General features: G+C 35.2%; 1 protein-coding gene and 1 pseudogene across 3 annotated transcripts; both read left to right on the top strand.

The window, feature by feature from the left end:
• Positions 1-151: 151 nt before the first annotated feature.
• On the top strand, positions 152-5154 carry LOC148583243 (NDR1/HIN1-like protein 26). Of its 3 annotated transcripts, none has more exons than XR_015909301.1 (2): positions 152-423; positions 4993-5154. XR_015909301.1 is itself a non-coding variant. In XM_088510892.1 (2 exons), the coding sequence occupies exon 1, from the start codon at positions 1229-1231 to the stop codon at positions 2093-2095; it is 867 nt and encodes a 288-aa protein (XP_088367018.1). In that variant the 5' UTR covers positions 892-1228; the 3' UTR covers positions 2096-2097; positions 4993-5154. The 3 variants fall into 3 exon arrangements, 1 of the variants encoding a protein (XP_088367018.1); XM_088510892.1 differs by lacking the exon at positions 152-423 and adding an exon at positions 892-2097; XR_015909300.1 differs by lacking the exon at positions 152-423 and adding an exon at positions 893-4436.
• Positions 5155-12299: 7145 nt separating this feature from the next.
• Positions 12300-13237, top strand: LOC132162084 (NDR1/HIN1-like protein 1 pseudogene; annotated as a pseudogene).
• The last annotated feature ends 2301 nt before the right edge of the window (positions 13238-15538 follow it).

Genomic DNA, 15538 nt, shown 5'->3' with positions numbered 1-15538 from the left:
CGGCTTCTATGCGGCAGTGAAAGCTACCGCATAGATCATAGATGCGGTTATCCCAAACTACATCGTTTTGAGTTTAGTAAAAGTTAGTTTCTTTGCTATACGGTACAGTTTTAATAAAGCTATAACTCTTGCCCTATAGGACTCACGCCGTTACACCAGTCGCCAGAAGATCAAAGCTGGTTGAGTTGCAAGTGGAAGGAGAAATCTCTGAGCAAAAGAGAAGAAAATAAAATACAAGGTTCTGGAAATGCATTTTGGCATTGAAGAGCTTATTATTTGATGGCGGTGAGCCTTGTTGCAGCTTGTAATTCTTCATCTATGGTGGGCGAGCGAGGCAAAGAGAGAGAGGGTATTGTTTCTTCTCCAATGAAGTAACGTTTGCCTTTTTAGTGGAGAGGAGCTCAGGCCAAACAATTGATTTGGGTATGCCATATTCTCTCTCCCTCTCTCTCTCTCTCTCTCTCTGTGTAATCCGGATCTGATTTTTTGGTTCTGATATTTTGGTGGAGGGGTTTTGTTGATTTGGGTTTTTTTGATACTGTATATTTGATTTGGGTGTTTTGATTCTGATGTTTTGGTTGGGGGTTTTGTTGATTTGGGGTTTTTTTTTGGAGATTTTAAAAAAGAGTATACAGATTTCCCCCCATAATCTCTTCTCTCTCCTCTCTGTTAATTCTTTTTGCTGGAGCTTTTGATTTTTTTGGGGTTCCTTTGGTTCTGGGTTGCTTCTCTCCCTCCCTGGTTACTCTCTCTCTCTCTACTAATTCTTTTTGCTGGAGCTTTTTTTTTTTCGGTTCCCTTGGTTCTGGGTTAGTTGTGGGTGTTATGAAAGGTTGCAGTTGATGGTCTTCTGCAGTGGTTGTTTTAATAGAATTTTTTTTTTTTTTTTTCCTTAAGAATCCTCATATGTGTGCAAAAAATGGGTTCTGACCTACAGGGAGAGAGGAAAAGAGTGTCAATGGTAGATTGGTAGGCGCTCCGGCGAGGCATCTTGCAATTGTTTGGCCCGAGCTCACCCAAATCCCCTTTTTCTTCTTGTGTCGACTATTATTTTGTTAAACACAGTTTGCCGTTGCTGTTTGGTGTAACGGCATGAGTCTTATAGGGCAAGAGTTATAGTTTTTTTTTTTAAACTGTACCGTTTAGCAAAGAAATCAACTTTTACAAAACTCAAAACAGTGTAGTTTGGGATAACCGCATCTATGCGGTAGTGAAAACTACCACATAGATGCCGGATCCTCCCCAAAACAAGAGTCTTTCCCGAAACCCTCCAATTCAATTCATTTCTCTTCAAAGATTTCTCTTTCTTTTACGTGATGCTATGACTACGATGTCTTCAACACCAACCACAAGCGGAGCTCATGACAAAACGGTCATCGGCTACCCGGCTCAGGCTAGCCAAGTGGCAGCCGGCTACCCAGCCGCCCCGATAGCCTACCCTTATGCGGCCCAACCTCCCTCCTACCCACGACTCTACCAACGCCCCGTGCCCGTGGGCCCCAGCGGTAGCCACAGTGGGTCCTCCTTCCTTTGTCGTCTGATCATGGCCGCGGCCGCGTTGTTCGTGATCATCGGCGTGGTCTTCTTCATCACCTGGCTCGTCCTCAAGCCCCAGCTCCCCGAGTTCCGGGTCGACTCGGCGTCTGTGTCCCCACTCAACCTGACTGGCTCCAAGCTAACCGCCACGTGGAACTTAACCCTCTTGGTCCGCAACCCTAACACGAAGCTCCGTATCTACTACTACAGTGTCGAGGCCTCGCTTGTCTATGGGAACTGGCCAGTACTCGATAAGACTTTGTTGGCTCCCTTCCTCCAAGAGAAGAAAAATGAGACTCGGATCCGTGTCGGTCTCTCCGTGGTGGACAAGTACGTGGGTGAGGACGTGGTGACCAAGATTTCAGGCGAGAGGGCTAGTGGGTCAGTGGGATTCGGAGTCAGAGTGTTTGCTTGGGTCAGGTTTAGGACTGGGTCTTGGTGGAGGTCGAGGCAGTGCTTGTTGCGAGTTTACTGTGATCAGGTCCAAATCGGATTTGGCTCGAACAACGGGTCAGGGTCTTTGACAGGTCAACCCGGGGCATGCGAGGTTGATCTATGACTGTGAGTAATAGTTATTCATAAAAATTTCGAATGGGTCTTGTAGTATGATAAGACATTGTTAATCCCATTGTTTGAAACCAATAATATAAATAATATTATACATCATGCACGATTGTAAATTACATGTTATTCCTTGAATAAATTTTCTCAATTCCAAAATGGAGCTTGCTACTTATATCTAACTTGCGCTTTGATTTTGTTGGAGGAAAAGGGCTGTAAAAATGAGAGAGTGGAGTTGAATTGAGTTGAGGAACTTAGAGTACTTTGCTAAGTCTGTTCTCTATTGTGTTGGATGCTCCTGTAGTATGGATGACTTATACTTGATTTACTTTCACGAGGTCGGTTAATATGCAATAGAATGCGTTGTGATGATGTGAAAAAATCCAATTGGGTGCAGGGTTTACGAGTACTGTTATGTTAACGTGCAATTCCATGAATCTAAATATTGGTAGTAGAGTTTCAATTAGACGAGGCATCTTAATTTATGTGAAATTTCCTTCTATTTGAGTTTTTTTCTTTTGTTTGGTCTTGAGGCTGGTGTCAGTTTTGAGCTTTGGACAGGCCTTGAGTTGAGGTTTAACGAAAATGCCTAACTTAAATGTTTGCGTCTCAAAAGTATTTGTAATATCACACTTTAGGTGTGGATTATGCTTGTGGCATGTGCAGTCCTGAACCATGACAGTTTTCCATTTTAACTATATCTTGTAAAAGTTGAGTCTCTCTCCCTCTCTTTCTTGTAATTTTAGTTTTAGATTTAAGTAGCCTTACATATTCTATGCTTAATTAGATGTTTTAAAATATATGACCTCAAATTATAGTTGAGATGATATGTAACTGTCTTTGCTGCGCTGCTGCCCTTCTTGGTGGATGGAATATTAAATCATAATCCAGGCTGTTGATTGGAATGTCAGCCTCTCCATAAAAAAACAAAAGGGGAAGCTAGCAAGATTTGCTATAGTCATGTTGAGGCCTTAGTCTTTGTGGCTATGGTTTTATTCTCTTGCAAATCATCAGAACTTAAAAAGAGAATAAAAATAGGTTATTGGCTGGGATAGCTTTTAAGGTTGTGTGTATCTTAAGATTTTGTAGATTTCATAACTCTACTCTTTTGAACTTTGAAGTTCAAGTTGGTTCTATTCTGAATTTTTTTTTAGTGCCTTTGCTTTGATCGAACCACCAATTGGGTTGTCAGCCCTCCTTTCAAAACCCTGCAATACGTGGGGCATCAGTGACAATTATCTTCAGTCATATTTGTTTCTCGAATTTAGAATGCATTCTCTACTTTTGCGTAATGTAAGAATAGTCAGATTATTCTTTTGGCTTGGTGTGTCAATATGTGGGTGAGAGGCTGCAAAATACACATAGTGACATGAGCCTCTAAGCCTAGGCCTATGGGCCCCAACAAGAAGATAGTGTCTGTGGTTGTTCTTTGGGACTTTCCTATTTTGAGATTTTTTTTTTTTCTGTTAATCTTCTTATATCTGCAGTTCCTATCTTGAGAGTAAGAACAGGTTTAGTTACTATAGACTTGGTGTTTTTCATGGTACTGTAGCACCAAACTTGCCAATGGTTTTGATCTGTTTTGGCTACTTCTAGTTGGCTTTGGTCAATGATCTGTGAAAAAACTTATTACAGGGCTATAGTTAAGTGTTTTTTAGGGTCCTAGAAAAATGGTTGTGGTTCTCTCAGGCAGATTATCAGGAATTCACTGTGACTAATTTTGTCAGAGTGCCTAGAATCTTCTTGCTTATTGCTCTGTTTTTCTTTCCTTCATTATTCTTCTTTCTCTATCTTATTCTTCACTTTTCTGCTCTTCTTCAGCGTGTGTTTCTGGTAAATCCCTCAGAAAGATAGATAAAAGAGCTTCAAAATCCTAATTTCTAGGCCCAATTCCATCAACTAACAATCTCCCCTCACCAGTAAACCTTTAATTTTTTTTTTTAATAAGCAAAACCTATATGTTAGTGTGCTATACTTTGGAACATTTAGAGCTGTCCTGCATCATTGAGCCATCACACAAGAGGATGAATCTGATGAGGTGGTCTTGATAGAATGGTGAGGTTAGCATTTTGTCAAATATAGATTTGGGATTGGGACATACAATGTTGGTTTAGTAGGTATTACTCTATACCGGATGTTTTTATCTTTTGCTTTTCATCAAGATAAAGTAAATCTGATTTGTTAAGAGTAAAGTAAATCTGATTTGGTTGTATCTTTCATTTTAAACATGTATATCTCAGTTTCAGATGGATATGGCCAGGCTCCAGATTTAAGGTTCACGCTTCCATTGCTGATCTAATTTCATCTTTGCTGGAAATATTCATTCTGAGGAGAGCCATGTTGGTGAAATGGTTTTTTCTTTCCCCAATTTTCATGAATCAGAAAAACATTAGCTTTTGCATTGAAAGATATATGACCTTATCAAGTTTCATCATTCTTTATTGCTTTCTAGTATCATTAACTTGTCCCTTATAACTTCTAGAGATATTCAAACTATCTTTGAAGGCCTTAGTTTGTGTTAAAATCATTTAACACTAGGGATCTCAGTTCTTGATACTCATGGTCGCATGGGACAATAGAAGGCAAGAAATTGGAGATATGGGAAGTAGATATAGATAGGAAATGGGTTCACATATGGTTACTGTTCATGTGATGTTATTTAGTTCGAGTAGTAGCTGTATTTGTGTGTCTACATTGTAGGAGGTTAGTGGAATTATGCTTGTATACAAGTCCTATATATATATATATATATATATATATATATATACTGTTGCTGATGGAATAGGACAGTGAGAATTGTGTTTATGATTATCTATAGCAAGTTTCCTCTCTCTCTCTCTCTCAATCTCTATCTAATTACTGATATTTTTTCTCATTCCTTGTCCCTATACTAAGTCCAAGATAGGGCATCGGGGCACAAAAGACAGAGGTAGAGGACGTGGTGGACAGCCTTCCCAAGCTGAAGATAACATATTACATATGCATATAATCTGGATGTAGCAACAGCAACACTTCTGTATACAGCTTTGTCTTCTAATGGGTCGTATTTTTTTTTTAGGATTTGTTGTCGTGCATGTTCTAATCATATATTTTACCTCTGCATATTCCCCTTATGGTATGCTAGTATGCTTCGTTACAGGACGCCTTCTGAAAACATTTGCAGATCCTTGGATGCCATTATAAATCGAACAGTTGACAAAACATTCGCCAATCAAGGGACAAACTCTGCTGAATCATCGACGCTATTGATTTGCAACTAATTGTCTGTATTGCATGCAATAATATGGGTAGTTTATGTGAGAGAGCATGTGAGTTTTACATAAGTGCTTAGGCTGCTCGAAATGCAAGATCCGCCTGTCCAGGTAAGTATGAGGATTACCTGTCCTTTTACATTAACAGGCAGTTACCCGATTCTAGTCTCTAAGCTTCAACATTACCTTTAGTAGATAGCGAGTGGAGGGATTGTTGTCTTAGTCCGACAAGCCTAATTGCCTAGCATTTAACTTTATAGAAGAAGCCTAGCTAGGCAATGGAAATCACAATGGCCATTTTATTTTCTGTTATAATACAAACATGATAAGATTCCCCAATCACAAAGGGAGGGACCATATTGGGTTGTCATAATTGAACATGATTAAGACCCTTAGTGGAGAGAGAGAGTGTGTTTGTTTCTTTCACATGTATAATTTTAGGTTTGAAAGGTTGTCTTGGAAAAGGTTAAGCAATTCATAGAGAACTTCCATTTGGGACCCCAATTGTATTCAGGAATCCTGTTTAAGCAAGAAGGCCGTCGGACTTCTTGTGAAGGAAAATAATTAGGAAATGACACCAATCACATCTAAAACACGTGTGAAGTATTATAGAATTATAGTTAGTTTATCTTTTCTTTTTCTTCTTCCGTTGAGGGGATGCTCTTTGAAAATAGTGAAAATAAATATTTAAAATAGAGAACTATACGTAAGCGTTTTGAAAAGGTTAATAATTAAAATAGAAAAATGTGATTCTTTAGTTAAAATTTGTTGAGCGGCTTACGTTGACAAGAATTCCACCGATCATTGAGCTATGCTTATGTTTACTTTGCTCATTTCAATAAGATATTTTAAAGTGAAGATACAATATAAAGAAAAAAAAAAAAAAAAAAAAAAAAAAAAAAAAAAAAACCCTCATTTTCAGGAGATAAGAACCTATAATCCTAATATATATATATATATATATATATATATATATATATATATAGAGAGAGAGAGAGAGAGAGAGAGAGAGGGGAAAACTTGGAGTTGCCGTCACATTGATTATTTTATTGAACTTGGTTTGTAGGTTGAGATGAACGTGGATGTCATAAATGTCATTGTTATGAGTCCCATCTATCTGTCTTTGATTATGAGTAAATTAATTAACTTACTATTTGGCATATGTAACAATGTAAGACTTTTTCATTCATACCCAACGATACTACTTCACTAATTCATACTCTCTTAAAGCAGGAGCCTCTAGATCTTTGAAGCCCACAAATAAAATAGTATCATAGCAAGTAATTTCCCTTTTTCTTTCTTCTTTTTTCTTTTTTCTTTCTTCTTTTTTATGGTACATTGTTCCATTATAGTAATAAGTGAGGTTTGATCTGAACCCACCTTCCACTATCCCCTTCGCAACAAACCTTTTTTTTTTTTTTTTATAACTTGTATAATCCTAGTGATGGAAACACCCAAATGATTCTAGGCCTCAAATCTCAAGATATCACTGTATGTTTTCACTTTATATTTACTTGGGTCATTTGTCAAGAATCTCTCAAGGCCTTTTCATAGTTTCATGCCTGTTTAATCATCAGTCTAGTCAGTTTTAGTTTTTTTGATTTTGATTTTGATTTTTTTTTTTAAAAAAAAAAATGTCATAATTTTGATTACAGAAACCCCTTTCTTTCATTTTCCGAGACCTCCTTTTTCTTCACTTTTACAGAGTATGGAGTTTTCTTGCCATGAGAAATCCCCACCAATCAAAGAATTCCTTCTCATCCATCCTTTATTCCAATCCACTTTCTTGTTTTTGTCTCTTTCACCAACTATTTGTCCATTATTACTTTGAACAAGAGCCGCCCGCTCAGAGTCAGGGATGGAACTAAAATCCTAGCAACAAAGAAGAGAGTGTACAATACGCGCCCCCAAATGGTTAGGTTTAAGGGCATGTTTGAAATTACGTTTAAGGAGTCTAAAAGTACTTTTAAAATTCAAAAAGTTCGTCTGAAAAAAAAAAAATACTCGTTTGGTAAAAAAATTAAAAGCACTTTTAAATGTCCAAAAAATTTAAAAATGGTCAAAATGAATTCTTAGCAAAAACTTAAAAATGAAGCTTTTGCCTAAAATTATGACTCAAGTTATATTTCTTAAACAAAATCTAAATCAGTGTCATAAATTTCTACAAAAAGGAAAGAAAATCGTTAGTTACATTAATTATGTTACTTTTTTGTAAATGTTAGTTACCGTTGTAATTAAAACTCTGTAAAATCATTTATAAAACTTATTTTCACCTAATAAGAAGTTAATATGAAATTTAGCACAGATAAGATCCCCTATATAAAAACTTTATCTTCTCAATATAAAGTCGATTTTTTGTGTATTAACCGAGGGCACCCACGTCGGCATTCTCAATGTTTGGCCAATTCATGTCTAATTGTCAAATGGCTTTCATGGCTATGTTTTTCTTCCTTTCCCATTAATGAATAAGGAAGAGGAAGGACAAATAAGTAAAAAAAAGTAGGTGGAAAAAAAAAATAGTATAATTGAAATACCATTTTAATTTTGATCTGCAGTTTACTTTTCAAACCGACAGTATGACCACACCAAACACGCGCCCAAGTGGTTGGGGTGAAGGCATAAATATCTTGGAGACTGATTTTCAAGAGAAGCTAATAAGGTAAAAGTATTTATATTTATTTTTATTGGGAGTTAAAATTGTAGGATTTAGAGTTTGGAAGTTCGAAGAAGATCTCGTAGGGACTTACGGACAGACATGCAGATGGGGGATAAGAATCAGCATGGATGTCAGTGCAAGTGCATGCAAGGAAACCCCTTTTGCCTTTAGGATCTTCACAGTAGCCATTGCCCATAAAAGTCCACCACATGCATCATATCATTCCTCTGTGTTCTACTTGACTACTTCTGCCATGCCTAATGCCTATTCTTAGGTGGTGTTAGGCCAACAACACCAAACACCACCGCATTGTTTAGGTGTAAAAGAAAATAAAAAATAATAATAATAACTGATATGGAAAAATAAAAAAGTAATATTAGAAAGTGAAAAATTTTGTTTATAGTAATTTTTTTATTTAAATAGTAATAAAAAAATAAATTATGTGATATAAAAGTAAGAATATTTTTTTTGAAAAAAATGAAGTGAATAGTGTGGTGAAATGTGGGGGAATGTGGGGGATGGTGGGGGGTTTAACAAACAACCCTTATCCCTACTTTCTGTACCATGGAATTTTCAATATTCATATGTTATTTATATTATCTTTTATACACCTTATATTCTTATTTTAAAAAGGACAAAAAAAAAAATTAATAAAAGAAGACCATTTCTGACTGCTCTTTATTTTTATCAATTATGATTACATATGAGTCAACTATGTATATGATTCTTTTTCTGTATAGCCAAATTCAGTTTTTAATATTAAGTTGCTGACGTGTTAAAAACTAAATAAGCGTTATGTCAGCTTGTAAAGAGTTTTATAGTGTCGGTAGCAATGCTTTTAGAGCAAAGATTATGAATTCAAACTCTTATCTCTTTTAAGATAACAGATAATTTAACAAATGAAATTCCTTTAAAAAAAAAAAATGGGTCCTTAATTTCAATAAGATCCGAGTAAACGGTCAATAATTTCCTATGGGATCTCCTGTCTTCTAAATAAAACACCAAAAATGTGTAATTAAATTCTGTTCATTTTCTTCTTTCTTATAATTGGGAATACTTTACCCGGTGCCTACTTGGTGATCTCTTGTTTGCTAGCAATTATTTTTTTTGGACAATTTTTTTCTCTAAACTGATTTGATCAATCTATTAAATTGATATGTATTCAAAATACATGTGATTCTTACATACAATTTGGAGGAAATTTTTATTCTAATTAATTATGATAGTAATAAATTATTTGATTGAAGTGTCAAGATCTCAAGTTGTTAGGATTATGATTAGAGATAAGTAATCTATGATTCTTTGACTAGTTTGGACCCATTATTGAATATATATAGACAAGGATAAAACATAGCATTGATTCAATTGGAAGGAAGCAGAAGCAGCCACAGTCAGATTAATCATATTATCTGTGAATAAGATTGATGATATAGATGAGCTAACATCCTATGTATATATAATTATATATACCTTTGAGACGAGATTTTCAGATTGTGGGCCAATCATTTGAATGGTCGATCATGCACGTTCATACATGGAGTGGACTGCCAGATGGTTTCACACGAACATATATTTAAAATTCCAAGCAGCCTGTTACCGTTGACTGCATGAAATGAAAGCCTTGCTGACCGACCTCTATTATATTTTACACCATTCTTGTCCTACTAGCCAAATGAGCTGTATATGATCTACCAATTTACAACAAAAGAAAATTTTTTTTAAAAAAAAAATTACTCTCTACCATTCTTTCTCAACTCAATAAATAACCAAAAAATAAAAAAAAAATGATTGAATATATATATATAAAATAAATTTTTTAAAAACTAAAATAGAGTAAAAATTTGCTGAATGGAATGTAAATATTGTACTGTTTCTAACTACCAATTGCTTGTCCTCTTTGAACTTGTGGGCTCTAACTTAGTTTACTAGTATAAACCTAAAGAAATTAATGGAAGAGAGAAAGGGAGAGTGGTAGGGTAGCTGAGATGTCAAAACAATGAGTGTAATGATCAGATCGATACAGTGAGAAAGAGACTAGAAAGCCTTTCTTCTTTTTCTATAATTATCGTACTCCTTTATATTTTGTTGCTTTGGTAGATTTGGACTTGGACCTTGGTGAAGTCGTGGGCGGTGGTCTATATGTAAAGCGTTAAGCATCACAGCAATTAATATTTCAAATTGCTTTATCCTTCTCAAGCAATTTGATGAAAGTAATATATAATTTCCCTAATTAAATTCGATATATATATAACCAGTAACAAAATCTGAACCATGGTACATTTATGAACTCAATAATTAATTTACCCAAAAAAAAACACTTCTCACCCTTATATCACATTAAAATAATTTGTTCAAATCAAAACCCAATAACACTTTTTCAAACTATTATCAAACAAATTCAACAACTTGTTATACTTAAGACGGACAATGATTTAAGATAATTTTTTTTTTTTAAAAAAAAAAGGGTTTGGTAGCTTTCTTTTGGGGAAAGTTGATGATCTTTTAAGTATCAATAATTGATGGAAAGAAATGAGATGTATGAACTTAATTTCCAGCAAGCTGTAATTGAATCCTTTTTTTTTCTCCTTTTTGTGTATATTCATTTGTTGTTTTTAGCCCAATTTGATTACACACGAAATCTCTTGACACCATGATACGATATTTTGATTCAATGTTAGGCTTTAGTAGGTAGGAGGACGTCTATTCTCGAACCAAGAAAAAGTCCACTAGCTAGCTTGCTTAGCTGGGAGCATCTCCTTCAGGGAAAGTGGCTAAGTGGGCCTAAGAATCAGTTCGACATCCAACGGTGATTAAGGCGCTCACATATTTAGAAACTTTCATCCTTAATAACACACAGAAAAGTCATCCATCTTTTCTCATCAATTATTTTATTCGTTTTTGAGTGGCAGATAGCTAGGAAGCTTCCCTTATTGACTGGCCGGACAGCGCACACACCCAAGGAATTACGCCAAGGGTTCCAACAAATTTCTGACATTATTTGTATTAGGATATCATATGGAGCATGGAGTATTATTTCTAGGGATACAAATGTAACAAAGAAGATTTTTTTTTTTTTAAAGAAAATTAGTCAAAAAGTTACTGAGTTTTGCTAGTACCGCAATCAATAAGGATTTGAATATTTTATTTTGACAATTAAATATTGAAGTTTTCACCTTGTAACATATTATAAGTATTTTCATCATATTTTTCATCCATTTTTAAATGGAAGACTTGCCAACTACCATCATGTACACGTCAAATCAATAAAATAAAAATGTGTCACATGTATCCAAATTCACATCACCATGCCAAATAGACAATTAATTATGCTTCAAAAAATTAAAGGAACATAAAAAAAAAAAGTAAATAAATAAAGAAGAAAGAGGGATGGATTGAGCTCCTCTAAAATAAAGCAACCTATGGCCATTAGCATCCGATTATCAAAAATTCTATCTAAATTTTTAGCTCAAAATTTTCATTATTTCTCTGTACTATTTAAATATGATTTTTCTCTCTAAAAAGAAACAAGTGCTCGCCGCTGCCGGACCTAAGCGATTTCATTGTCTGTTGGGATTGTGCAATGGAAAATGTTATCATCCTCTGTAATGAGATTTGGGATGAGACCACATCTAAGAGCTTATTTGAGTTAGCATCGAGAAGTATATATCTTTTATCTATAAAAAAGTTAGAAATAAGTTTCTAGAAAAAGTTTTGTTTTCAAGCTTTTCTCAAAACACAGTTTTGAGCTTAAATAAATGCTTTTTAAGTCCTTTATTTTTAACCAATCAATCCTTTCTTTTAGTACGACTTTTTTATGTACCCAAAGCATTTTTAAACTCTTTAATACAATCTCAAACAACCCTACTTCTACAGGATTAGGAAGATTAGGATTATAATTTTTTTTTTCTCTGATCAATGCGGGAGAGGGAGAGATTAGGATTAGAAGTTAGAAGGAGAGAAAATAGTGTAGAAGTTTTTATTGCAACAAGTGAGGACTCTAGTGGAGGTGAGAACTAAAACTAAGCCATCACCTTATGTAAGCTGCAAATTGGCACATGGTCTTGGTAGGCCAATCTTTAAACTCCAATGGCATTAATGAATTAAGCTCCCATTTCCCAACATTACTAACTCCGTAGAATATAATTTAACGACTACGTAGGATTGTTTTAATTCCGTTATATTATTATCATCAATTAATTTAAATAACTTCGCCGTGTTCGCTAAGGTTATGTAGTTAATCATTGCCATTTTTCCAATCCCAAAGAGCATAATTAAGTTTGGCTGATTAAGAGAGATTTAAAACAATAAGTATAGTTTTTTCATTGACCTAGTTTGTAGTAAACAAATACCATCTTCCTATAATCATGCATGCATAAACACAACTAACACGCTCATGTCTTCATCTTTGATCTTCCCAGTGTATAAATACACACAGAACAGAAGGGAGAAAGAACCTCACTTTCTTTTCCATTATAGGGAGAAAAAAAGAAAAAAACGTTTTCTTTTAGAAATCTGTCACAACTCTGACCGGACCTCCGGCATGTCAGGAAAGCACTGCTGCGACAAGTGGGCATGGCGGCGCAAGATGTTAAAACGAATCTTCTGGGGCATCGTCATCGTCGGCTCGATCGGTGTGGCGACTTTCCTGATCCTCAGGGCCATTTTCAAGCCGTCCAAGCCAAACTTCATCCTCCAAGACGCCACCGTTTTCTCCTTCGCCGTCACCTCCCCCAACCTCCTCACCTCCACCTTCCAGGTCACCCTTTGCTCCAGCAACCCAAACGACAGGATGGGCGTCTACTACGACAAGCTCGACGTCTACGCCACGTACGGCAAGCAGCAAATCACCCTCCGCACAGCTATCCATCCCACCTACCAGGGCCAGAAGGACACCAACATCTGGTCACCGTTCATCTACGGCACTGCCGTACCGATTGCTCCCTTCAACGCCCAGTCGCTCAGCCAGGACCAGGCCAATGGGGCCGTGCTGCTCACCGTCGAGATCGATGGAACGGTCAGATGGAAAGCTGGGAGCTTCATTTATGGTCGCCAACATCTCAACGTGAGGTGTCCCGCTTATATAAGCTTCGGTAACAATACCAACGGTATTGTGGTGGGAGATAACGCCGTTAAGTACCAGCTTCTTCAGAGTTGCAGCGTTAGCGCATGAACGTGGTGGGGGCCCTTTCCCATTATCCATCTCTCTATTAACGCCGTTAGTTTCTTGTTTATGTTTCCCGCTTTTTCTTTTTTATAAATATTTTTCTTATTCGTACTTTTGATAATAGTTTTGAAAAATTACTTTTTTGATTTTAGGTTGAGAAAGTTTTTTTTTTTTCTTTTAATGTAATATAAATATGAGTAGTGTTTTTTTTTTTTTTTTTTTTAATATGAAAAGCATTTTATGTTTTGAAGAGTGTTTTTTATATATTTATAAATATTACAAGTTGCCTTTCATGATTAGGTTTAAGATGATAAAAGTAGCGTGAACCTAAAGCTATGGGCGTCCCATGTTAATTTGTATAGTTTAGGTTTTACTCTTCCAATTAATTGTTCCTAATCTTGCAGAGTTCTAGAGAAAACTTTGCTTGTTATAGTCAAATTTGCCATGTGCGATCAAAGAAACGTAAAAATATAAACATCCATAAAATAAGAAAATAAATCTCTGCAGCTCTTTAAGAATAAAGTTCTCCTCTAAATTAAATTAAAGAAAAAAAATTTAATTATCTTATTAAATTAATATTTATTATTTAAAGTACGTAATTTTTATATGCATTTTTAAAAACTTAATAATATAGAAATTTAATAGACGGTGTTCATAACAAATTATTCATTTAAGAGAAAAAGAATAATACTACATATTACATATTTATTTTATTAAATTGATGTGTATTGTGTAGCTATCATCAATGATTCATTGAATATTGTTACATAAGCTCACCCTATGAAGTCATCATATTACGTAAATGCCAACTTGGCATATGGGCCTTGGTTTGATTGGTAATGGCAGTAAAGTCTCTTACGATAAATTACTACAGCTATAAAGAATATAATGAGAAGTACGATTTTTTTATTTTTTATTTTTTTGGGGGGTTCAATATAATCGGATTATTTACATAACTTTAGAATATTTATTAAATTTTGTGTCCCAATACTTTTTGTTAAGTTTATGATTATCATCCAATTATCTCTTTCCTGTTAGGTTTTAGTGGGTAGGGCGTATGAATATTCTGGAACCCGGGATATAGTCGGTTGGCTCAGCTGGGGCCGGGGGACTTTCTCTCTGTCATGATAAGTGGGCCCAAAACGTGTCGCTAGGAAATTCCCTGGAACACACATGATCCACATCTAACGGTGATACAGGAACCTATGTATTTAAACACTGTCAGTCTTAGAGCACACATGAAAGTCGCCCAACTTTTCTCCGTTCCCCTTTTGTCTCTCTTAAGTTTAATTGATTGACAGAAAACGAAGCTTCCCACGTTGAGTCGAATAAAACGCATTTTCATTTTTAATTATTTTAATTGTCACGCCAAAATTGACGACCGGCCGTAACTCCGATCCGATTTGACGATTTGGCATCCATTATTGCATTTTCTTGCGTACAGACTTGAAACTTCCAATAAAATTTATCTAAAAATTCTACGTTAATTGTAGATGAATGATATACAGAGACCTACGAATATATCAATTTTTAGAGTGCCTAACTTTCTTTGTTTTTTAAGGAAAAAAAAAAAAACACATAAGAATTAAACTGTTAATTAAAATTGCAGGCACTCAATCCAAGTGTAGGTGAAAAACAAACAAAGCGACGTCATCGATGGCATTATGTAGAAGTGCTCTGTCGGTTCTTCACATTACTGATGTTAGCCGGGTTTAATCTGGTAATCTTTAGACTCCAATGGCAGCAAAAGTCGTATTTGACGGAATTTAATAGTACCTTTTCTTCAATCCACTTGCTATAATCATCCAATTAATTTAAATAACACTACCGTATATGTTAAACCAAGTGCACTTTATTCCATTTATTTAGCCCAAAAAGCGTACCATTTTCGTAGTGGGATCAAGAATGAAAGGGAGACTATTGTATTATCAATATAATTAAAGATTCGGCTTGGGGGTTCTTTCATTTCAAGGGCAAAAAATAAGCGCTATCTATGTATTAGAATGTGTTTGTTTGGTGTAGATTTGTTTTTAAACCTAATGAATAGTCATGAATTAGCAGATATTTTGTAATGGTTGATTGATATGCTATTAACTTATGTAACTTTAGTTTAGGCTATGATTTGCTTTCAGAAATTTTGCTCTGTTTGTAAAAGCTTTGCTCGTGACCTTTTATCAATTAATGAATGAGTATGAAATTTTCTATATATATATATAATTAAAAAAATTTAAATAATATGACACAATTAAATGTAAAATTAAATAGAACAAAATAAAAAATCTGAAATGCGATAAAGTGAAATGATATTTTGAGAGACGCGGTCATGAGTGAGGAGAGAGATACCAAAATATTTTCCCTACACCATACATG

Source organism: Corylus avellana, chromosome 10, assembly GCF_965113065.1.
Source record: "Corylus avellana chromosome 10, dhCorAvel1.hap1.2, whole genome shotgun sequence".
NCBI classification, from domain to species: Eukaryota; Viridiplantae; Streptophyta; class Magnoliopsida; order Fagales; family Betulaceae; genus Corylus; species Corylus avellana.
This window is presented reverse-complemented; position numbering and strand designations above follow the sequence as displayed.